A 25561-nucleotide genomic window follows, 5' to 3' on the forward strand; every position below is an offset into this window, starting at 1 on the left:
TTCCTTGGTCTTGGTGTGTGGACAGATTTCTTGCACTCTTGTATATCGTTATTTGGTTGACTATTGTAAATAATCTTGTAAAATGTGTGCCCTGTATTATATTGTTCACCTTGCACAAAATATCCCCAAAACCATCACAGGAGCTGTTTGGAAAGTTAATTTTTTTCATAATAAATGTAATTGCTTTTAATTTGTTTTTTTTTTTGGGAAAAAATTTCCTTAGTTTTTATTTCTTTGCCCCACTGACAGTTTGTAACCCTTAAACTGTGTATTAGTTTGCCAAAAATGTCAGAATACAATGCCAGACCTGGATAGCTTCATGAATAGTTGTTTTCTCCCAGTTCTAGAGGATAGGAGATCGAGGAGTCATCGGTGCAGTGGGTCCCTTCTCAGGCCTCTTTCTGGCTTGTGCTTGGTCATCTTGCTATGTCCCTGATGGTCGTTCCTTGGCCTGCGTGTCTGTCCCTCCTCTCCTCTCCTCTTAAGGCACCAAGCACAGTGGAGTAAAGCCCACCTCTGTAGCCTCACTTTAACTCAGTTCCATCTTTGAAGTTTCAAATTTAGTCACATTTGGAGGTACTGGAGATTAAAATTTCTACATACAAATTTGGGTTGGGGAGACAGTTTAGCCCATAACAATAACCTGATCACAGTCATTTATTTATTTAAAAATTTTATTATTATTGTTTGTGGTGTTGGAGATTGAATCTAGAACCTTTAACGTGCTAGGCAAATCCTCCACCACTAAGTTTTTATCCCCAGCCTTGATCATTTATGCTTTGCTACAGTTTAGGCCTAAATTTTTAAAGTGTTTTAAAACTTAAGGAAGAATTCTTGTTCGAGGTACATCTTAAGAGTTATTTCTGCAAATATTTTTGTGTCGTTTGTGTTGCCTCCTGTTGTTTCGTTGACTCCTGTATCATTTCTCTTTGCTTTGTCTTGCAGCTGTTGAATTGATTTTTTTTCCTGGTTCCTTGTTGATTTTAAGAGATCCTTTCTTTCACAATCACTAGCTGCCGTGCTGTCTTCAAAATCTGAGATTATATTTGGCTTCATTCAAGCGATTTTGTCAGGTTTCAATGGAAGTTTTGATTTCCTGGATATCTCTTGGAATCTGTTTCATGTGTTCCAGTTCATTCCTATATTGTTCACTTAATGTTTCCATCAGTTTCCTGTGCTCATCTTTTTTTTTATATGTTTCTTCTTTAGTTATGCTGAGCAATCCTTTCATTATTATTGTCATTTCAGTTTTTGTCTGAGAAATTATTTCTGATCTGATCTCTTCTGTGGCATGATGGAGTTGTTTGTTTACTTCCATTGCAATCATTTCAGCAATTTCAGATGTGTGTTTACCAAGTTCTCCTATGTCCATGTCTCCTGAACTTGTTCTGAGTGGGGTGGAGTTCTGAGATTTCATTTGTTTTATTTTATTTATTGTTTTATTCCTTTGTCTTGTCATGTTTGATGCTGGAGGCAGAACACTCAGTCTCACTCTTCCCTGGCAGCTCAGCATAGGCTACTAGTGTCCCTAGTTTTCCTGGTGGTCAGACTTGCCCGTCAGTGTCTGCTGAAGTGCGCTGCTTATTCTGGGGTCTTTTGGCAGATGGTGAAGTGTACCTAATTGTCCCAGGTCTGAGACGCGAACCATGATGTTGGCTGATGGCAGACCATCTGATCCGGTGTCCCCTTGAAGCTCAGGGCACGCTATGACCCAGAAGCAGGCTGCACTGGTGGCGCGATCATGGACCCCTTGGTCCCAGGTCCCCAGGCAGTTCATGGTGCAGGCAGAGCCCAGACAGGGATCGCCAGGGTCAGCAGTTCAAGGACCACCTGATTCCGTATCTCCAGGCAGCTCAGGGCACTCACAGGAGTCAGACACCAGTGGCACTGGCGATGCTCATGGACTGCCTGTGTCTGTGACCTCCAGGAGATCAGGGCACAAGTAAAGCCCAGACGCGAACCGTGGTGCCAGCAGTTTGTGGACTGCCTGCTCTAGTACCTCAGGTGGTGCAGGGCATGCGCAGGGAGGGCCCAAACACAAACCTCCAGTGTTTGCAGTTCGTGGGCCTTCTAAGTCACGATCTCCTCTACCTAAATTTCCTTACATCCAGGTGTGACTGGTTTTGTTAAGTTCTATCTTGTGTAGTTCTTGTAGCCACCGTGACAGTTAAGAGCAAGAATAATTCCTTCTGTACAAAGGTCCCTTTCCCCCCATGCTCCTCCTTCCTTCTCCTTCACCCCTGCAAGCACTTGTCATTTCTTCATTCTGTAGTCGTATTACTTCAAGCATGTTATGTAAATGAATCACACAAAAACATTTTAGGATTAATGTTTCTTAGTGTACTTTTTGGAAATCAATAAGCATTGTGTTTCAATAATGTTTCTTTTTATTGCTCAGTCATCCATTTTTTTATCCATTGATGGGCAGCTGGGTTGTTTCTGCTTTTGCTAATCATAATGAAGCTTCTTTGAATTCTTGTGTACAGTTTTTTTTTTTTTTTGTGTGTGTGAGTATAAAAATTGATTTCCAAGAGAGAGATGCCTACAAATCAATAGTAATTAGCTGAATAGTAGTCGTGGGTTTAGTTCTAAAGGAAACTTTCAGAGTGAATGTAACTGTTTATAATAGTACCAGCATCACACAAGTAATACAGTTTGTGTCTTCACCATCACTTGTGCTGTTTTCATTTATTAATTTTAGCCATACTGATGTGTGTGTAATGAAAGCTTGGTATGATTTTTAACTCATATATCTCTAATAGATAATGAGATCGAATATATTTTCATGTACTTTTTTGCCACTTACAAGTTTTTTTGGTTGAAATGTTTGTTAAAGTCTGTATTAATTTGCTGAAGCTGCCATAGCAAAATAATACAGACTGGAAGTTTTAAACAAGTTATTTGTGATGTACAGTTTTGGCAGATATAGTTTTTTCTGAGGCCTCTTTTCTTGGCTGACAGATGGGACCTTTTCACTGTGTTCTCAGTGTCTCATCCTGTGCAATTCCAGAATGGGAATTGACAGCCTTTCTTCATTTTGTCTCATCTCTGTCCCCGTAGGTCCAAGCTGGCTGTGTCTCTGCTGGCATAATCCCCCTTTTTTCCTAGTTCTGCTGACATGGCTGATTAAGTCTATGAGCTGTACTTATGATCTCTTTTCACATGACTTTCTAGCCACACTGTTGGTGTTCTGTCCAGAACATTTTCTAACTTTTTGCAGATACATAGGCTGAGAAATTTCCAGATCTTCCCAAGTCCTGACTTCTTTATCTTACCAATTCCTTTGTCTCATGCCTCTCACATTTTACTATTAACAGCAGAGGAAAAACCAGGTTGTTCCTTCAATGTGTTGCTTAGAAATCTTCTTAGCTAAATATCTCACCAGTTCATAATTTTTAATTTCTCCTTTCCGTAGGATGTTAGAACATAGTTTAGCCAAGATCTGTGCTACTTTTTATAACAGGGATCACTTTTTCTCTGTTTCCAATAATATCCACCTTATTTCTGAGAATCATCTTTACTAAACATATTTCTACAGGTGGTCTCTTTGTTGTACTATACTCTTTTCCAATGTGTACCTCAAAACTTTTCTAGCCTCTACTTATTATCCAGTTTTATGTTTTAAAGTATTTATTTCAGTGACACTCTGCTCCTGAATGAAATTTGTATTAGTTAACTGGGACTGCTGTAACAAACAGCACACACTAGATGGCTTGAACAACAGAAACTTCTCACAGTCTGGAGGCTTAAGGTCCAAAGTTAAGGTGTCAGCAGATTTAGTTTTTCCTGGGATCTCTTTTGCTTGGCTTGCAGATCGCCACCCTCTTTCCCTGTCCTCCTGGCCTTTCTTCTGGCTGTGTGCATCCTTTTTGTCTCTTTTCTTGTAAGGATACCATCATTCATGTTGGATCAGGGCCTAACACTCTTGACCTCATTTATCCATAATGATCCCTTCAAAGGCTCTTTTTCCAAATACAGTAACTTCTGGTTTTATGGTATCAACAAAATAGTTTTGGGGAGAAAAGGAGATTTAGTTCAGGCCATACCGATGTCTTTTGTTCCATTTTTAATTAATTGTTTGGTTTATTAGTGTTCAGTTTGGGGACTTCTGTTATATTCCAGATACCTGTCCTTTGTCAGATTTGTGGTTGGTATTATTTTCTGCCAGTATTTTATTTTTAAAAATCCTCCTAATAGGGTCTTTCACCCAGCAAAATTTTTAATTTGGTAAAATTCAATTTGTGAGTATTTTTTATGGACTGTGCCTTTCATGTCCATTCTTAAGAAGTCTTTGCCTTGGTATGTAGCTGCTTTTAAAACTGTTCTGCCATGTTTAAGGAATAGTTATTAATGATTACAAATTACCAGTTTTCTTTAGTGAGGAGAGTGTGGATTTGTGAATTTACAGAGAGAGAAGGTTCACCTAAAAGAATTTAGTCACAACAAAAAAAAGAAATAACTATTGATAGTTCTTCATTTTTCTTACTTTTGCAGCTCTTCTGAGTAAAAGAGTTGCTAGCTTTTGTTCTGGACTACCTTTTAAGGATATTTTATGTAACTTGGAAAAAAGAGTTACTGTTTCTTTTTGGTAAGGTTGGCCTGCCTGGTAGCAACATCTTCTACTTGGGTCTTTCTAGCCGGGAATAATAGAAACCTGTCTTACCCTTAATACATCACAGCATCCCACTGATGCCAGCCTCTCTCTTACATTGAATCTCTCCTGTGTCTTCATGCCTTATTACTGACTGCCCTGCTTCATTATCTCATGCTCTTGTTTAGATGTTGAAATTGCTTCTATTCTCAGAGTTAAGGGAGTCTCAGTGGGAGTTTTCCTTTATATTTATGTTCTCCTCTCATTAGGAAGCTGGGAGAAAAGTGGGATGATGTGAATGAACTTTAATTGGGGCATTTTTTGACAAAAATTCTTAAGGCTTTGGGCAGATGAAAATATATTAGTGCTGATTCAGAGATTTTTATTCTTTTGTCTCTGGTGATTATATCAAAGAAATTTTGATATGCAGAATCTGTATGCCTGTGCTCCTATTGTCTAAATATTAAATGTACAGCTGAGGAAAGTTTTATGTTTTTATTTCACTGGTGAGCTTCATGATAGCATAGCACACAGATTTTGTAGGTTAAAATGAGAAATACATAATTATAAATAAGAATGTAGTTACTTAACATTGCCCATCATATTATTTGTAATTCTTAAGAAAATGATATATTTTTAGTAGCTGTTTTATATAAAACTCCCAAGTACAGATTTTTTCCCCTTCTCTTTTGTAATAGGAATGAAGATCTAAAACAAATGCTGGAGAGCAACAAAGATTCTGCTAAATTGGATGCTATGAAACGGATTGTTGGGGTCAGTGAAATACTTGGTTATTTTGATTTTTGTTTTTGTAAAATGGAAACGTTGTGGTTGTATTAACTGAATTAAATAATGTGTAAATATCATAACATCACATTTATTCTTTCTGTTTTTTTTTTTTTTTTTTTCCTTCTGGTACCGGGAATCAAACTCACGACCTTGTGCTTGCCAGGCAGGCGCTGTGCCGCTGAGCTAAATCCCCAGCCTGTCATTTATTCTTTAATATTAACTTAGAATATTCCTATCTAAAAATGTGAAGAGATATTGAAGTATCAAAATTTAAGAAACTTGGGTTCTAATTTCATCTGTTGTCTGCTTTGACTTTTCTATCTCTAATATCAAGGTATTTACCCTTTGAGATAGAGGGAATTAATCATTTTTGAAGACAAAATAATATACAACTATATTTTGACTTTGTCAGGAGAGACATTTCAGGATTTTTTTGTCATTTCATGACCTAAAAGTTGTAAGTACACTTCCTTCTGTTTTTCAAATACTGTTGGTATTAAAAACTTTTTTTATTCAGTTTAAGAGCCTAAAACTTTTAATAAGTATTATTAAATGTAGGTGCATTTACCATATTTTGTTGTAGTGCAAGAATTAAATGGAGAAATACTATATGTCTATAGATTGAAAGACTAATATTAAAACACCAAAGTGGTCTATACAGACTATTAAAATCCCAGTGATGCTTTTTGCCAAAAAAAAAAAAAATCCATTCTAAAATTTATGTGCTATCTCATAGGTTCTTAAACAGCCAAAATAGTCTTGAAAAAAAATACTTCCTGATTTCAAAATTTACTGCAAAACTACAGTAATCAAAACAGTGGGGTACTGAGATAAAGCTAGGCAGGTAGACCAGTAGAACCCTATTGAGTACCCAGAAATAAACTCTTAGTTTATGGCCAAATGTTTGCAGTTCCAAAAATATAAAATAAAAATAGGACTACTATATGACCTGGCAAGTTTGTTACTAGTATATACATAGAAGAGTTGAAAGGGAGTCCTTGGACATATGTTTATACAGTAGTATTCTTAGCAGTGTTATTCACAATAGCACAACCCCATGTTCACTACTGAATAAATGGATAAAAAGTGATATAGACACATAATGGCTATTATTCGGCCCTATGAAGAAATGAAATTCTGATATGCTGCAACATGAATGAACCTTCAAACATTATGCTAAATGAAGTTGTGAGACACACAGGACAAATGTGTGGTTCTGCTTATATCAGACACACTCATAGGGGAAAAGTGGGGAAGGTGGGGAAGGAAATGGAGTATTGGTCTTTTATTTTTGCTTCTTTGTTTTGTTTTCATGGTACTGGAAATTTTTTTTTTTTGTACCGGGTGTTGAACTCAGGATCTTGCGCTTGCCATGCAGGAGCTTGTGCCACTGAGCTATATCCCTGGCGAGTATTGGTCTTTTAAAAATCACTTTAGGTGTATATTTTAAATGTTATAACCCTATTAATATAGTTCTTTTGGTATGATCTCTGTTTTGCTCATTTATGTTTGCCCATAACTTTTAAAATTTTTGGCAGTATTGGAGACTTCGCCCAGGGCCTCACATATGCTAAGCAAGTACTTTTGCACTGAACTGCATCCCAGCCCTTTCTGTTTTATTTTGCCAGTTTGCCTGACTGGCCTGGAACTTGCAGTCATCCCGCTGCAGGTTCTCAGGTAGGTGGGCTTTCAGACAAGGACCACCACACTTCACAGCTTTTACTGTCTTTGTCATGTTCTCATTCTTTAGTTTTTTGGTTTGTTTCCAGGTATCAGCATTTCTCTTGGGAAGAGAATGTGTATCACATTATCTCTGAGTCCTCGCCTGTCTGAACAGGTTTCTCTTCTTTTTCCATGTGGCAATAGATTACTTAATAGAATTTTTGGGTTGGAGTATTTTCTTACTCTTAAATTTGTGTAGGTTTTATTTTTCTTTTCTCTGTCTTTAGGGTTCAGAAACATAATTCCAACCAGATTTGGTTTCCTTTTTTCATGAATTTGTTTTATACTTTCAGTGTTTTGAGGAAAAGGTAAATTTAATCAAGATGTAGTGTTTTGATTTCTCTTCGCTAATTCTCTCCAATTTCTTATACTGATAAACCCTGCTATTTTAAGTGTTTATCTATTTATTTGCTTACTTATTTAATGGTACTGAGAACTGAACCCAGGGGCACTCTACCACTGAACTATATTCTTAGCCCTTTTTCTTTTTTTGAGACAGGATATTCCTTAGTTACCCAGAGGGCCTCAAACCTGGGTTCCTCTTGCCTCAGCCACCCAGGTAGCTGGGAGTATCACCATATACCTGTCTTATGCTAAAATCTTCACTTAATCTAAGCCAAAAGGCCGAGAAGTGATTTGTGTTAAATTCTTAAATCTCTCCTTTACGTAGAAAATTTTTTTCTATTATTTATTGTCTCTCCCCCATGCCCAGCAGTTTGCCTGCTTTTTCTTGGCCTTCCTGTTTTGGATTTTTTACATTTCTTTGAATGTTTTACATTTCTTTGAACCATCTTTCACATTTCTGTCTTCTCATCTGTTCAGATTGATAATGTATCTCTGTCCTTTCCAGATTTTTGGGTGGTTTTTGTTTGTTTGTTTGAGCTGGCATTGAAATTTAATTTAGATTTTGGCATCCTTTTCTCTCCTATTAAATGCCATGTTCCCTCAAATATCATGAAGAATATGAATTAGACTTATTTGCCATTTTTTTCTTTTGTAGCCAGTCATTGTCAAAGAATGTGCTTTTCCTTCCCCAGTTTCCTTCCTCCTCTTTGGAGCTGTGGAATGCTCTGTACACCCAGGTTTCCCCCCTATTAAGGTCATGCTTAGAGAGATTTAGAGGCATCTGGAGTAGTTGAGAATTTCTGTTGAGATTGGTTCTGTAGTAGAGTCTCTAAAGTCATTGTATCAGTACTTTCAGGCTCAGGTTAGGAAGGAAGAGATTGGTAGCCATATTAATAGTTAATTGGTACTAGGCCAAGTGTCTGTAGAGTAGGAGGGACATGTAGCTCCAAGATAGGAGCCTGAGAGCGCTATTTTCTTTGTTATGGGTTTTGGTTTTTTTGGTTTGTTTTGCTTGATTTAGTGTTCCTTTGAGGTCAGTACTACAGACTGCTATCTGGTATCAAGGTCTTCTGAAAATGTTAGAAGGAGCAGTGTATAGGAGTCAAGAGCTTGTCTTATTTTTAAGTAGTAGGCAATATTAGTCCTTGCTACTTATGATGAAGTTTGCTAGGGGGAGGTGGTATCTTATATCTATTTATTTTCTAGGTTGTAACTAATGGGTAGATGATTGTTTTCTTAAATATTATTTCAGCTACATCACACTGCAGAAATTTCTATCATTTGAGGAGTAGATTATCTGTAATTAAAAATATCTTCAATTAGCTGAGTCTGGTGGTGCCTGCCTGCAATTTCAGCACTTTGAGAGACTGAGGCAGAAGATTGCAATTTGGAGTCCAGTCTAGGCAACTTTGTGAGACCTTGTCTCAAAAGAAAAAATTTTAAAAGGAAGGGGCTGAGGATGTAGCTCAGTGCAAAGGTCCTGGGTTCAAGCATCAGTCACACATAAACAAAACAAAAAAAAGGATTGACTCAGTAGCAGAATGAAAACGACAGAGGAAAGAGTCAGAAGTTGAAGACCAACAGATTATTAAACAAAATTACTTTTGGAGTATTTCACTTTCGAAGGCACCCTACTCATTGTGTAGCTATCTACCATCTCTCCTCCCTTTTCTCCACCTTCAAATAAACTGACTTCTCTTAGTTTAGACTTGGCTTCTTTAATTCTTTACTGACACAGTTTATGATCCCTGTGAGGTATGTTTTCCAGCTGTCTTAGTTACTTAAGTCTCATTGTTGAGACAAAATACCTGGTACCCAAAGTCAGAGGAGGAAAGGTTTATTTGTCTCACAGTTTGTAGAGGTTTCAGTCCATAATCAGTCGGCTCCAAGGTAGGGTGGCACATGACAGAGGGGCAACAACAGTTCCTTGTGGCCATCTTTTGGAAGATACCAAAAGTACCAAGCAAAGGGAGAGGAGCAAGCCTCTTTTCCTCCTTTACATTGTATGGAGGCTACCTGCCTTAGGGCGGGTGTAGTACTCACACTCCCAGTCCCAGCATTAGACAACGAACCAGTCACAAACTCTAGATTCAGATACCTTGAAAAGCCGGCCCTTCTTGACTGCATGAGGCTTTGAGGGGACATCTGCACACAAACCATGATGCCAGCAGAACACTGGCTTATAGTACATGGATAAAGATGGGAATCAGAGAAGAGCAGGTCTGGTTAAGTAGGGTGAATATGAGGAAAACTGAGGTTGGAAGGAAATAAGCCAACAGCAAAAAACAGCCACATTAGAGGTATCAAGACTGTACCTCCTCAGGGGAGGTCAGAGTAGATTTCCAGAGGCTGATGATGGACTCTTAGGAGAGAGGAAAGACAGGCTGCATACAAGTGCTCATCAGCAGAGTAAATGAACAGACCGGTTATGAGCTTTAGGAAAATATGAAGAGGCTATTTCTGGTCACAAAAAGGCTGCAGCATATCTTTGTGATGCCATGAAACTTGACAGTCTGAGTAGGCTCACTTGTCCGTGGAGTTGCTGAGGGATGGCCACAAGGTACAGCTCCTCATCCAGAGAGTGCAAGAGGTGAAGTGAGAAGGCACAGCAGAACATGGACAGGGACGCAATTGCCCATCTCTAGGCATCTCCCAAGCCCTCTGCAGAGGTCATGAGGGCCGAAATCCCCTTTTTCCTAAGATGCATGGCCATTCCGCAGAGGAACACCTCCTTGAAATCCAGGGGGTTTTGGTAGGGACCTGGCATACTGCCATATTTACTTCAGCTGAAGAGTGAGCCAGTGGAGCCATGTATGAAAAGCAAAGCCCCAAAAGATGACAAAACAATTATAGAGGAGCAGGCAACCAAAATTGCAGATTTGAAGAGACGTGGAGTTCCTTGTGGCTGAGAATGAAAGAATAAGGAAAGAAACAACTAAGCGCTGAAAAGGCAACACTTCTAAAAGTTTCAACAGAAAAGGGATTGGATGTGGATGCTGATTTTGTAGAAGAGCCAGGGTTGTGGAGGTTGCCACCATATTCAGGAGCTGTCTCCTCAACCTGGCAGCAGTTTGCAGCAAATACCAGGAAAGCCCAGGACATTCCAATACCCAGCCTTCCTCCTTTGGATTTTGCATCTCCAGAACTTCTGATTATGGAGTGCCCTGAGGACATTCTAAAAGGATTTATGAGTAATTAAAATGGAAGCTCAGCAGAGACATCAGAAGAGGAAGTAATGCAGTAATACAGTTAATCCAGAAGAGAAAAGAGAACTACACACAAGGGCAGTCCCAAATTACCGTCCTCTGGCTTCTGTGGGAGAGAGGTGTGGCCGGACATGGGTACAGACAGTATGAAGCACAACACCCATCTGATTCTCTGGCACAGCTGATGATTCCAGCTTGGTAGACATAGCTCAGAGATTGGCCTTCTCCTCATACAAACCAAATGGCTACCTGGAGTAATACTTTTAAGCAATGATATTTTGAATCTTCAGGGTTTAAATGTATAAAAGTATGTTATGTATAATTAATCTATAATGCTACAAATGATAGTGCAAAACCTAAATAGTACAGTGGCCTGAGGGGCTGCCCTGTATTTGAAATATGCTCTTTATCATGTATTGCCTGTATGCATTTTGTTACGTGCATTTTGTTATGCACGTTTTGTGTAAAGGAGGTGTGTAAGATGCATACCTTTTTAAATGAAAGTATATGTGCCGCACTTGCACTACTTATAGCATAATGATAACCTCAAGACTATCAAGAGAAATATTCAAATTTCCATTTTATGAAGAAAGGAAAAATTACCTGTTAAAAAAATTACCTGTTTACATAGTTAATCGGGTGCATTTAAAATTCTGTTTGTCATATAATTCATCATTTGAAAATACCAGGCAAATTTCCTGTGTTTTTAGTGATCGTGAATAGAAGTTATGCTAGCTGGCAGTATTTGATTTTAAGAGATCAATAAAGTAGTTGCGTTTAAAAACAGTAAGTACTTTTGAATAACAGACATTAAAAAGAAGTGAAAAGAACTTCAGTCTTGCTGGATGATTTCAAGAAGTCAAGTGTTATTATGTATCATTGTGTGAGTGTGGTTTTATTTTTCTTGGAGAACAAGATCTTGCTGTGCAGTTCAGCCTGGCCTTGAACTCACTATGTAGCCCAGGCTGGCTTCAGACTCACAGCAATCCTCCTGCCTCAGCCTCCCGACTGTTACAGGTATGTACAACCATGTTTGGCTCCGAATGTATCATTGGAATCCCAGAAATAAAGGAGAAAGAGATTGGGGTGGGGAAAGTACCTTAAAATAATAAAAGATTAAAAGAGTCCTGTGGTTATTAAAGTTTCTCCGTTTTATTTGATGTGGTACAATGTTAACTCTAAGTAGACTGGGTAAGGTTTATTATATCTGTATCTTTTTTTTGTTTTCAGTCTGTATGTCTAACAATTAGGAGAGGAGGAACCACTAGAAGTTATACAGAAAGCCAAAAAGTTTTTGTAAAAATAAAATACTAAATTCTAAACAGTTTGTAATTTAGAAAAGGAAAGCACAAAATACAGGGAATAAGTAGAAAACAGGTACTAAAATGGTAGACCTGAGTCTAACCATATCTGTAATTATATTAAATGTAAATAGTCTTATGTTACCAATTAAAAGAGATTATTAGGTTGGATGAAACTGTTAAGATGCAAATATATGCTGTCTGAAAAAAGCCTACTGTATTGTAACATGAAGAGATAGACTTAAAATGTAATGTTGGAAAAACATATACTATATAAACACAAAAAACCTTGAGTGTCAGTATCAGAAAAAGTAAACTTCTGAACACATAGTGCTAAAGGGCTACAGAGGGGCATTATATAACAAAGAGTTATTTCCCATAAGGCAGAGCAAAATAAAATAACAAACCGCGAAAGGCTGTTAAGGCTGAAAGGAAAGAAAGATAAATTCATAATTATAGTTGGAGACTTCAGTACTTTTAAAAATCAGTAGACTAAGAAGTTAGAAAACCAGTGAGATTATTGAAGATTGTAATAACATCAACTAATTATAACTGACATCTGTAGAGCACACTACCCAGCATACATATTTTATGACATGCAAAATTGACTTTTCAGTGCCATTAAACCCGTTTTAACATACTTTGTATGATTTCAGTTCTTAAGTTGGTTACCTGACCATGTATCAACTAGGGCTCACTAGAGGAACATACTTAATATAAAAAATGTATGTGATTATATAAAGGATTTACAAGGTAAGCTTACAGTGGCCACCTGCCAAATCAGGGGTGCTAGAATGCAAAATGGCCAACTGTATGCTGGAGAGCCAGAGGGTCCTATGAAAGTTCAGAGGCCTGGAGCTCACTGCAGAGCCGGTAACAAGTGTGTCAGCAAGCTGAGGGCTCTGTGTCGGAAGCTGATGAGCCTGCACTGGAGGCCTGGAGGAACTGGGGACTAAGGACCAAAGGCAGTGGTAAAGACTGGATCTCTTCTACAGAAGACTTCCTTCTTCTTTCCTTTTCATTCCATCTGCGCTACACCAATATGTTGGTTGGTGTCACCCACATCTGGGGTGGGTCTTCCCTCCTCAGTTTGTCTCCTATGTGTCAGTCATCCACAAACACACCCAGTATTTACTAGTCTGCTAAGTGGGGTTGTTGCTCAAGTCAAGCTGACATAATCGCAGTTAAGGATCACAGGCTGTAATGGAGTTAAACTCATTGGACAAGATCAAGAAACTCCTTCAGTGTTTGAAAACTGTACATCATGCTTCTAAACAATCTATTAGTCAGAGTGGAAGTCACAGCAAAATTAGAATGAAAATGAAAAACTGTATATTAAAAGTTGGAGGATTTAGGTAAAGCAGTAATTTATAGTAATGGAAGTTTACACTTCAAAAGTTTCCAGTATATGATTTAAACACCCACCATAACACACTAGAAATAGAGAAGCAAATTAAATTAACTAGAGAAGAGATGTAATGTACAGTAAAAATTGGTGAAATTGAAGAGAGGAAAAACAATGGAGTAAAGTTAGTGAATTTAAAAACCGATTCTTAGAAAGACTGATAAAAATTGATGATCCTGTAACCGAATGACCAAAGAGAGGGCAAGTTATCAATATCAGGAAGAAGAGATGTCACATATTTGACATTAAAAGAATAGGAAATATTTCACATACCTTGATCTATAAGTTTGAAAACTTTGTTGAAATGGACAAAGTTTTTGAAGACACTACAAAGTTCATTCAAAGAGAACTAGATTACCCAAATAGTCCTATGTCTCCCAAAGTAATTCAGTTCTTCATTGAAAAACCTTCCAGCATAGAAAACTCCCAAGTCTACATGAAGTCTTACAGAAAATGAGAAATGAAGAATGAAAAAACATTTGTAAGTTTGTAAGTAAAAACTTAAAAACTTACAAGTATTGTAAGTAAAACAGAAGTCAGAAATAGTTCCTCTTTCATCTAGATGAGAACAACTAGTGACTTATCTAGAAGAATTCTTTCTCTTCCTTAGGTAGAAGCTCATACTATCCAAGATCTTAGAAGAGGGCATGGTTAGAGCCTGGGAGAGTTTAGAGTTATAAATGACCTTCTGCCTGTTTAGCTAAACATGATTGTGCTTGCTGTCTCTCCTCTCACCTTTATCTGAAGCGTCACTGGGACTGCGACCTTTCCAAACATCAGAAACCAAATAAAACAAGAAGGAACTATTTCCCTGTGTTTTCCACTTTTGAACCTTATTTCCCTGAAGGACCCAAATGAGGCTTCCCTCTGTTTTCATGTTCCTCGTTCTGGTTGGGGAAAGGAGGGTGAGGGGACCCAGAGTGGGGTTTCACCTCAGGTGGGAGGGAAGGGATAACACTGTTTCCAGCTAAGCTTGAGGGAGTCTCAGAGCTTTGCTGGTTTCTTTTTCCATTACTTCTGCATTTATGATTATTCTATGTATCGTCCCTTGGTCTACTTCCCTGTTGTCCTCCCTTGGTGATGTCATCTCTTTTCAAATGCTTTTCATCAGCCTGGGCACTCTCTTGTGTTCTCCTGTAGTCTCTCTTTTTCTGTGTTGTATTCAGCTGCCTTCTATCTGTACCTGAAACCTAACTCTCGATCCCTTATGTTCCCCTAAAACACTCTTGCTTCTTTCCTAGTCTTGTCTTAAATGATAATTCCATTCTTTGAATTAGTCATGTGTAGTGCTTAGTTCCTGTATGTCTTTCTTACCCTCTATATAATCTGCTTTCAGTTCGTTCATGTTTTCAGTCAAATCTAAAACCTATTCGTTTTCACTCTCCACCATCTTTTCCACAGATTAATGCAGTGGTCTAATTTCCTTGGTATCCATATCTCCTGTTCTTTATAGTACAGACAGAAAGATCTTTTTTAGGATATGAGTCCAATATTTAAGGAATGACGTGAGACAGAGACCACTTAACAGGCTTGTGTGAAAGCAATGAGGTATACTGTTTAATACTGGGGTGCAGGCAGACAGAGGGCAGTAAGCCTGTCTGTAGGGAACAAAGAGTAGTGGGCATTTTTTTTAGTACTTGAAAGCAGGCAAGGGACATTAGGTGGGAAGATCTTAGTAAACATTAGTGGTCAGAGTTCTCTGGATGTGTCATGCCTCTGGTTTCTGGTGTTCGGCGTGAATGCTTGGATGTCTTTAGCTGTCCCTTAGCTTCCAAGAATCTGTGTTTCATCTTATCTCTTTTAAGACATCCTGTGTTGTTGATGGCAGCCCCAGTGCTGAGCTAAGAACAATACTTCTGCCGGCAGACAGGCTGGATACTGGGAGAAACGTGTCCGAATTGAGCCTTATACAATGGTATTTAGCCTCTGCTAAGAACTGTAGTGTTTTCGCATTTCACTCTTAGTGAACACCACTCATTTTTATTTTTATTTTTTTTATTTTTATTTTTATTTTTTTTTTGGTTTTTCTCCGGTACCAGGAACCGAACTCACGACCTTGCGCTTGCCAGGCAGGCGCTTTTGCCACTGAGCTAAATCCCCAGCCCCAAAACCACTCATTTTTATAGTAGTCCGTATGTCTCTGACCTTGTCACTTACATTCTTCCCCTTTCTTAGTCCAATCTAGCTTCCTGTTGCTAGAATGTGCCACACCTGTATTACTGTTTCCTAACGAGGGCCAGTGTCCCTTCTTCCTCTCAGGTTTCTGCTGAAAGGAAAGGCTTTTCTGCTTACTCATAGAAAGAGTAGCTTCCTTCAGTACTTCCCATTTCCTTTTGAAGGCTTTGTTTTTCTTGTGAGTACCACCTCATGAATTATGTTTACTTGCTTATTGACCATCACCTCCATCTCAGTAAGGTTAGGGCCACATGGGCAAGGACTTTGAATTCATTATTGTATGCCCGAGGCCTAGAAGAGTCCTTGGTATGTTCTGTTGTCTCAGCAAATATTTGTTGAATGAATTTCACTATAGCGTGTTTTCCTCTGTCATATTAACATCTTTTAAAGTAATATTCCATACAGTAAATTTGGGTTAACCTTAGAATAAGTTATAAAAAGACAGAATTTATTAGTAGGAGGTCCCCTAGAAAGCATTTACTTCCTCTCCTTATTTTATAGGTGAGGAAGTTGAGAGAGTTTGTAAATCATGGTTGCTTTAGCTGAAATATTTTATGGGCATTCTATACTATTTAACAGGTTACACAAAATACCCAATGAATGTCACAGGTAAATAAATTGAATACAAAAAGATCCCTTTGTATTAGAGTATTTTAAAACTATTATATAGAAATGTTTTATTAGATGTCCTTATGGGATTATAATACACGTAGTAGTTATATTTTTATAATATTATATTTATATAATGTTTGTCCTAAAAGCCAGGCATGGTGGTGCATGCCTGTAACCTCAGCACTTGCAAGGTTGAGGCAGGAGGATTGCTGTGAGTTTGAGGCCACCCTGGGCTACAAAGTGAGTTCAAGGCCAGCTTGAGCTGCATAATGAAACCCTATCTTGAAAAGGAAAAAAAAATTGGTCCTAAATTAATAAACCTAATAATACCTCTTTTTAAGGTAGGTAGGTAGATATGCTGAGTATTTGTAAAGAATCCCCTTATGTGAATTGAACTATATGTTGTGTTTTATATTTTTTAAAGGTATAAAGATATATTTGAGAATGAGAGAAAAGGAAATGGGAATACAGAGAAATACAGAACTAAAATAAAAATACAAGTTAGAACATAGGATATTTCAAATGAACAGTGTCCATTAAAAATTCTAGAGTGAATTAGATTTGGATTACATGGATTATTAGATGGTTCTAGCTGTGGGCAGTGAGTAGAATTCGGTAATAACTTAGGTAAAAAGATTCTGTGAATGTTAGTTTTAGGCATAGTAACTTACTGGGGAGAGACATCTGATGTCTCATTAGAGATGGGGATGTTTGGCTTAGAATTTAGGTTAGTGTTTTGGGAAATTGCTCTTCACATAGAGGTAAGAGTCATGAGAATGAATGGTGTCTTAAGGATATTAAAGAGAGGAAAAGATGGTGGTACTGAAGTTCTCTTTTGTGGGTAGAGGAAGTTGATTTACTGAAGAGAACTTTGAAAAGTAATGGTTGGAAAAGTAGAGGAACCCAGGAAAATAAAGCCAAGTAACATTTTTTCTCTCCTCTCAGTGCAAACACAGTACATCATTAAGAACTTGAAAATAAAGAACCTCACCCATATTTCAAAAGTACTTACTATGCCATTGACTAGAGAAATATACAGTACATATTTTAATGTCTTAAATCACTATGTTTTTTCTTGAATGTGTCTTAGGTATTTGTGTATTTATATTGATACATAGGAGAGTATTTTCTGTTCCAGATAGTTGGGATAAGTAAGATGATTGGAAGAGTTCAGCTGTTAATTACATGGGTTATAAATGTTTAATGTATATAGAATTTACCAGAGTATTTTATTTTCAAGTTACTTATTTAAAAGAGGTTTTTGAGGGGCTGAGGTTGTAGCTTCCTGTGGGAGCACTTGCCTGGCATGCCTGAAGCCCTGGATTCAATCCCCAGTACTGGCATATAAGGTATTTCTGCCCTAATTTTCTTTTTTAATTTTTCAGATGATTGCGAGAGGGAAGAATGCATCAGAGCTGTTTCCTGCCGTTGTAAAGAATGTGGCTAGTAAAAATATTGAGGTACTGTTTTGATTCATGGCTCTCATGTTTCTGTTATTATAAAAGGATTGTATTTGTTTTGATTTCTTTGAAATATAATGTAAGGGGCTGGGGATTTAGCTCAGCGGCAAAGCGCCTGCCTGGCAAGCGCAAGGTCGTGAGTACGGTTCCCGGTACCGGAGAAAAACCAAAAAAAAAAAAAGAAATACAATGTAAGATACTTAAACATCACTGGATTTTTGTGGCAATTAAAATGTTTATAATCTTAGATGTAGGTAGAGTAGGAAAAAAAGTAGATGTAAAAGGTTACATCTTTGGGGTTTTGGTAGAAAATATGAAAGACAAAATTGAGGTTGATTGAATGAAAGAAAGTAATTCATGGTGTTTTCACCAAATCTTAGAGGCCGAGTTACCTTAAATTTTGCCATAAGGACTTAAGACAGCATGTATCCAGTGAAAAAGACCTAGTCAAATATACCTACATATAGATGATATGAGGCTTTTTGTATTCTTATCACTGAGCCCAGGAATGTTTCCCAAGATTCTTAGAATACTCTTGACATGTCTCAGGTACTCAGTACATATATGTAGATTTATTCTATGAAGATGTCCCATCTTGTAAAATAATCTTTTTCAAGGAGATTGAAGAGCATATCAGAAAATGGAAAGATATTCCTTGCTTATAGATAGGAAGAAGCAACATAGTAAAAATGGCCATACTCCCAAAATTGTTATACAGATTTAATGCAATCCTGATCAAAATACCATTAGCATACCTCACAGAACTAGAGAAAATATTCCTAATATTCATCTGGAACCAGAAGAAATCTAGAATAGTAAATGTAATTCTGGACAACAAAGGCAAGGCAGGAGGCATCATAATCCCTGACTTGAATTATACTACAAAGTTACCATGATAAAATCAGCATGGTACTGGCAAAACAAACAAATAAACAAACATGAGGATCAGTGGAACAGATTAGAAGATGCAGACACAACTGCAAACACACTCAGCCACTGTATCTTTGACAAAAGGGCAGAATATGTTCACTGAAAAAAAGATGGCCTCTTTAGTAAATGGTACTTAAAAAACTGGCTTTCTAAATGCAGCACTAAAACTAGACCTGTGTCTATTACCATGCACTACACTCAAGTCAAAATGGATCAAAGATCTAAATATTAAAACAGAAACACTGAATCTTCTGAAAGAGAAAGTAGGTAGAAATCTTGTAGACACAGGTATAGGTAAAGAGTTCATGAAGAAAACCCAGACTGCATGGGAAATACTTCAAAGAATCAACGATTGAGACCTTACCTTATTAAAAAGCTTTTTTGCACAGCAAAAAAAATCACTAACAGAGTTGAAAGACAACCCACAGGGTGGGAAAAAATTTTAGCCAATTGTCCCTCAAACAAAGGACTTCTATCTAGAGCATACAAAAATTGAAAAAATCAGATCCCCCCAGATTCAAAGGCCCAATCCAAAAATGGGCATTTGAGGTGAGTACACACTTCTCAGATGAAGAAATACAAACAGCAAATAAATATATGAATAAATGTTCAGAGTCACTGGTCATTCAGGAAATGTTAATTAGAACAACACTGAGATTCCATCTCACCCCAGAAAGAATGGCTATCATCAAGAAATCAAACAGTAACAATGGTGGCGGGGCTGTGGGAAAAAAGGAATCCTTCTCCACTGTTGGTGGGAGTGTAGACTGGTGCAACCACTGTGGAAATCAGTGTGGAGATTCCTCAAAAAACTATGTTTAGGCAGGCATTGTGCCACTGAGCTATATCCCTTGTTGACAAAAAACTGTGTTTAAAGGTCCCATTTTCCCAGAAGAATTAAAAACATTATACCACAGCAATATATGTGCACCCGTGTTTATAGTAGCATAATTTTAATAGCTAAATCTTGGAAACAACCCATATGCCCATCAACTGAGGAATGGATAAAAAGATGTGGTCTTTTTATGCAGTGGAGTACTACTCAGCCCTGAAGAAGGATAAAGGTGAGACTTTCATTGGTAAATGGATGCAATTTGAAACTGTACTCGTAAGTGAAATAAATCATACTCACACGTGTAAGCATCGTATTGTCTTCCTGTGTGAGAAACCGAAAGAGTAAATAAGGCCCAAAATGTACAGTAGGTACTGTGAAATGTGAAGAAATTGTTCAAAAGGAAAAAGGAACTAAGATGGATGAAAGGGGAAAGGATAGTAGGGAAAAGGGAAAAAATGCAAGTTAGTTGTACTATTAATGTCTTTTCACTCATTAAAAAGGACAGTTTATGCTAATATCGATTGGAGAAATTTTTATGCTCGTATCTTGTACCCTGAGCAACTATTTTAAAGATACCAACATGTAATATTTAAGTATTGTTATTCTCCAATTATTTTGTTTCAAAAATTTGTTTTACTTTTTTCCATAAATTAAAAAAAAATAGAAAAATATACTCTTTTTTTTTCAAACTTGGTCTGATATAGTTGAGGTCCCTCTCCTATTTATATTCAAGAAAACGCTGATTAATTCATAGAATTTTTTTCAACTTTTTTCCCCATAAAGTGTTTGGTGTGGCTCTGCTATTTGCTATTTTGATGTCAGATGACAAAACACAATAACAGGACCACTCTTGAGAGAGGGAGTGTGTGGAAAGGGTCGGTGCAGGATTTGGGCAGACAAAGGTTTGATTTTGCTGCTCATACATTTCATTGGCATTGCTTGCTAGTGAGGTTGATTCTGTTTTTTATGGTGACATTAAATATCCAAAGCACCCTGCCAATAAAATTAACCAAAGAAAAACAGAAAACACCATCTCTTGTTACAAACTGAATTTATGTTCCTCTTGATGAAACTTTCTTTCCCTGTGGACATGTGTCTGATCTGGACAGTTGACTTGTATATAGTAGTTTTCCTCCTGGAAATGCAGTGTGGTTGGGTGAAAGGTACCTCCATCTTACCATTGATTAAAACTAGAAGTGGAATTAGTTTGACAATGGTGCTGGGACTATAGTATATCACTGTTTCCTGAAGATCCTACAATGACCCTACAATTGGTACCTTATTTATCTTTTCTTTCAGTATATTAGCACTAACATATTTCTCACAGATATATATTTGCAGCTTTCATATATATGTATATATATTTGTGCCCATTTCTGGTCCATATGTATTTATATATGGACATCCAGCCCCATGAGATAAACCAGTGGTGTAATACAAAAGCACAGTGCATATGTATTATTTTTATATGTATTATATTCATATGTACCATTGAATAGACATCTTACAGTAATTAGCAAACACAGTATTTGTTTTTCAAGCATTACTCTAAGATCTTGCATGAACTGACTGAATTCTCGCTCTATGAGGTGTAGCTGCTATTGTAATTATATATTAAAAATACCCAAAGTGTACACGGTTTGTGTCTATGTACCCATATGTGTGTATGTATTGATACTCTTTTTGTGGTACTGGGGATTGAGAATGGTAGGAAAACACTTTACCACTGAGCTATATATCTCTTTAACCCTAGAGCTGTATTCTCCTCATCTTCATTATTGATTGGCAGAAGGCTATTGCTATCTCTGTTTTTTTAAAGATGAAATTGAGGCAGAGGGCTTGGGATGCATGTGAGTTCATGCAGTATAAAGGTTGAGCCTAAATCCAAATGAGTCAGTGTGCAAGAGTGCTATTGAGCATGAACACCACAGCACATGTGCCTTGTACGTGCCCAGAGGCAGCAGCTGTGAGCATCATAGACTCTGCCTAGCTCTCTCAGTGAGTCTGGGAAATCTGTCAGAAGGCAATGTTTCCAGTGAAGTGTATTTTCAAAGGCTTGGTAACATCAGGGTGCATGTTTTGATTGGGCAGAGGTAAATGGAGAGTAAGAGATAGAAATTAAACATGTAGGGAAATTTCTTCTCTTACAACCAAGGATTAGAATATTCTTAAGGCTATGTTTCTTCTATTTAGAAGGTACTTGCTGTAGGGTGTACAGTGTGTATCTTACTGTAGTCAACTATTAGGGTGCATGATAGATATCTTTTATGCTGCCACAATTTAATTTCATTTTTTATCTTTTTGAGACAAGGTCTCACTGTGTAGGTCATACTTGTCTTGAACTCACTATGTAGCCCAGGTTGGTCTTGAACTCACAGTGAACCTCTTGCCTCAGCCTCCCAAGGGTCTATATATGTGTGTATATGATATGTATCTTTTTTTTTTTTTGTGGTACTGGGGATTGAGCTTGGTAGGCAAGCACTGTACCACTGAGTATATATTTCTAGCCCTAGAGATGCATTCTTCTCAGCATCTTCATTATTGATCGGTAGAAGCATTTTGAATGACAGAGGATCCAGCTGGTACTGTCCTGTTGTTATTTGGAAATTGGAGTTTGACATTTAACTTGGACAGTGAGGCTAGAGATTTAAGATAGCTGTTTGCAGAGAGTTGAAACTACAAGTGAATCCTAGTGAGAGAGGGTAGAGGTGAGGCAAGGAGAGAGCCTTAATAGTACCTTCATTAATGGTGCTGTAGAGAGAGGAGTCACTGAAGCAGTCAGGCTAGTGTCATGTAAAGGAAACTGGTAGAATGCTAGGGTGAGGTTGAGGAATGGGTTTGGGGCTTGGGGAATTGGCTGGGGTGGAGGAGGATGGAGAACATTTGGTGTTGATGGAAGGCTGAGAGCCTGAGAAGGAAAGAAAGTGAGAGAGCACTGAGAGAGTTTCAGACCCTATGGATGGAGAAACTTCAGGTACTACTGGGAAGACCACACGGAGGCTTTGCCATGGAGTGAAGGAGGTGGTGATAGTGTTGGGGAGCTGGGAGGGATGTTTTTTTTCACATTCTGTTGTGGAAACCTCTGGGTTTGTGTGGTGCTTTAAGATCCTCACTCACCCATTAATCAGAGCAGCTTTGAAACAAAGTTTTTACATAGGGTTTATGTATTAGCTTTTGTTTGAAGAGTAGGGTTATTATGTAGCCTTTCTATTTTCTTTGTTTTGTGAATAAAGAAGCTGAGGCCCCAACAGAGATAATGCCTTAGACATCAAATTAAACAATATCAAAGTTAGTACCCCCAACAGCTTTGGTACCCTCATCAGGCCCCCCTCATCCCATCTGTTCGCATGTTACTATGTGTTTTGCTTCTAAATACGCTAAATTCCCCCCCACACATGGTGATCAATGTTATTATTATTTGTTGTTGTTGTACAGAGGATTGAACCCAGGCCTTCACACTAAAGTACCTCTTCAGCCCTTTATTTATTTATTTATTTTAGCCCTTTATTTTTTTATTTTTACTTTCATTCATTTTTATTTTGTTGGGAGACAGAGTCTGGCTGAGTTGTTAAGTTGCCCAGTTACCCGGGCTTGGCTTGAACTTGGGATCCTCCTGCCACAGCCTCCGAGTGTGCTGGGTTATAAGCATGCACATAGTTATTATTTTAAAATCATTTTTTAAAAAGATCATTGAGAAAAGCTTAATAAATTTCTCACTTTTAAAGTGTACAACATTGTTATTTTTAGTGTTTCATAGAATTGTGAACGTATCATCACCATCTAATTCTGGAACATTTTCCACACTGTGCTCATTAGGAGTCCCTCCCATGTGCCCCTACTCTCTCTGTCTCAAGTGCATTGCATTGTGCCTGTCCTGGGCAATCGTCTGTTAAATAAAAATAGAAATTACACTAGGCTATTGTTTTGGACAAGGCTACTGTACTAGGCTCCAGCAGACCATACAGAAAATCAAAATAGAGTCAATCATCAGGATTTTGATGTGCATTTCTCTAATAGAAAGATATTGAACATCTCTTGGCCATTAATATATCTTTGGAGAAATATCTCTTCAAATCCTGCTCCCATTTTATCATTGAGTTGTCTTTATTGTTCATTTGTAGAGTTCTTTATATAGTCTGGATATTATACTTTTATCTAACAATTTGCAAATACTTTCTGCCATTTTGTGGCTTGTCTTTTTATTTTCTTGATAAATGCACTTTGAAGCACAGAAGTTTTCAGTTTTTGTAAATTTCGGTGTATCTGTTTTTCTTTTAGTTGCGTATGCTACTAAGGTGCGTAGGTGCTACTAGGTGTCATGTCTAAGGAACCAGTATCTAATCTGAAGTCAAGACGTTTATTTCTTTCTGAGAATTTTATAGGTTTAGCTTTATACTAGGACTATAATCTTTAGAAATTAAAGATTTTGTATGGTATCTTCTTGAAACTACTGGTCTTTGTCACTATGGTTTTGACGTTTTTAGAATTTCTTACAAGTTGAATTATACAATATGGAATCTCTTATATTTGGCCTCTTATTTAGGAACCATGAGATTCATCTCTGCTGGTTATGTACTCATATTTTGTTCTTTTTATGCTATAATACAGATGTTCTCTGATTTTTTAATTTACCAGTTGAAAGATGTTTGGATTGAGTAAAACTGTTATATGTTAGGGGGTATATCTCCTCAATAAATATAAATAATATCTTAAAATGGTTACATTGTTTGGGAAGTATATGTTTAATTTTTCTAAAACTGTGCCGTGAAGTTTTCCAGAGTGACTGTGGCATTTGCATTCTCACTAGCAGTGTGGGAGTTCCATTTACCACACATCTCTCTACCCCTGCATCTTGCTAGTCTTCGACTTTAGTCATTTTGATAGGTATGTAGTGGTACTTCATTGCAGCTTCAGTTGTCTTTTCCTGCTAGTAATGGTGGGTGCCTTTTCAAGGTCTTATTCAGCAGTCATGTATCTTCTTTCCTAAAATGTCTGTTCAGATCCTTAGCCTGTTTCTTCTTTTTTTCTAGCCTGTTTCTAAATATTTTTTGTACAAGCTTTTTTTGCATATTCTGATGCAAGCCTTTTGTTAGGTATATTGTTATTTACTAATTTAGTTTTCCCAGGTCTGTGGCTTGCTGTTTTGTTTTGTTTTAAAATGTATTTCAAAGAAAAAATGTTTGATTTTGATAAAGTGCATTGTTATGGTGGATACATTTGTGTCAACTTGAGGAGTCTAGACACTACCTCAGCAGTTCTACATCCTGGGGTGCAAAAGACATGCCCTTACCACTCTAGAATGTTGTTCATTGTGTCAGCTTGAGTGGTTAAAAGTTCACCTAAGTGATTCAGCTCGGGGCAGGGTCCTTACTTTGTAAACATCCTTAGCCTTCAAAAGAGGAGGGCTCCTGAGATGGTGTGGGCATGGGCAGATAGCTGATGTACAATATAAGGGAGGAAAAGAGGCCCCCACGGGGGGGACGGGGCCCAGGAGGCTTGCTCTTGCTACTTTTGCTATCTTCTGCCACCTTGAACTATTGCCCCTGTGCCATGGCCCCCTGCCTTGGAGCCAGCTGGTTATAGACTGAAACCTCCACAGACTGAGCTAAATAAACCTTTCCTTCCTTAATTTTGGGTGTCAAGTATTCAAGTATTTTGTCTCAGCAAGGAGAGAAAAGTAACCAAGACATGCATTTTACTTTTTTTGTCCTTTACAAGTGTGTGTATGTGTGTCTTGGGCGTATAATCTGTGTGATAGATTTGTGTCTAGCATTAGACAGATTTACCCTGTTGTGTTCTACACGTTCGGTAGTTTTAGCGTTACATTTGGGCTTATGATTTGTGTCACTGGGGATTCCGAAGACCACACACAGAGTCAGTGATTCCCTGGGAGGATGCAGAGAACTCAGAATATAGTCATATGGTGACAGCATAGGAAAGTCTGTAGATTTTTTTCATAGGTCAGAGAATTCTGGGTTTTTTCCTCTGCACATTAAAAATTATTTAAAGACTTTTTCATGCTCCATAATTTCTTAGGTAAAGCCATTGTTTACCATTTCTATCCATCTTTATATGTGCCTGTATATAGGCCCAAATATCATATTGGTATCATTTTTCTTTTTAATTTTTTTTTTTTTTTTTGCCTTTTTTTGAGTCAGGGTCTTGCTCTACAGTTCAGGCTGGGCTTGAG

At 37.7% G+C, this 25561-nt stretch overlaps 1 protein-coding gene and 1 pseudogene across 1 annotated transcript in view; both read left to right on the forward strand.

The window, feature by feature from the left end:
* Ap3b1 (adaptor-related protein complex 3, beta 1 subunit) overlaps window positions 1–25561 on the forward strand; it is a 258894-nt gene that overhangs the window by 35787 nt on the left and 197546 nt on the right. The window contains exons 2-3 of the mRNA XM_005386022.2: window positions 5290–5365; window positions 17532–17606. Of these exons, the coding sequence (XP_005386079.1) occupies window positions 5290–5365; window positions 17532–17606 (151 nt within the window). The remainder of the gene's footprint in view (window positions 1–5289; window positions 5366–17531; window positions 17607–25561) is intronic.
* Window positions 9637–10646, forward strand: LOC102013103 (annotated as a pseudogene).

Source organism: Chinchilla lanigera, unplaced genomic scaffold (assembly GCF_000276665.1).
Source record: "Chinchilla lanigera isolate Chin_1 unplaced genomic scaffold, ChiLan1.0 scaffold00024, whole genome shotgun sequence".
Taxonomy (NCBI): domain Eukaryota; kingdom Metazoa; phylum Chordata; class Mammalia; order Rodentia; family Chinchillidae; genus Chinchilla; species Chinchilla lanigera.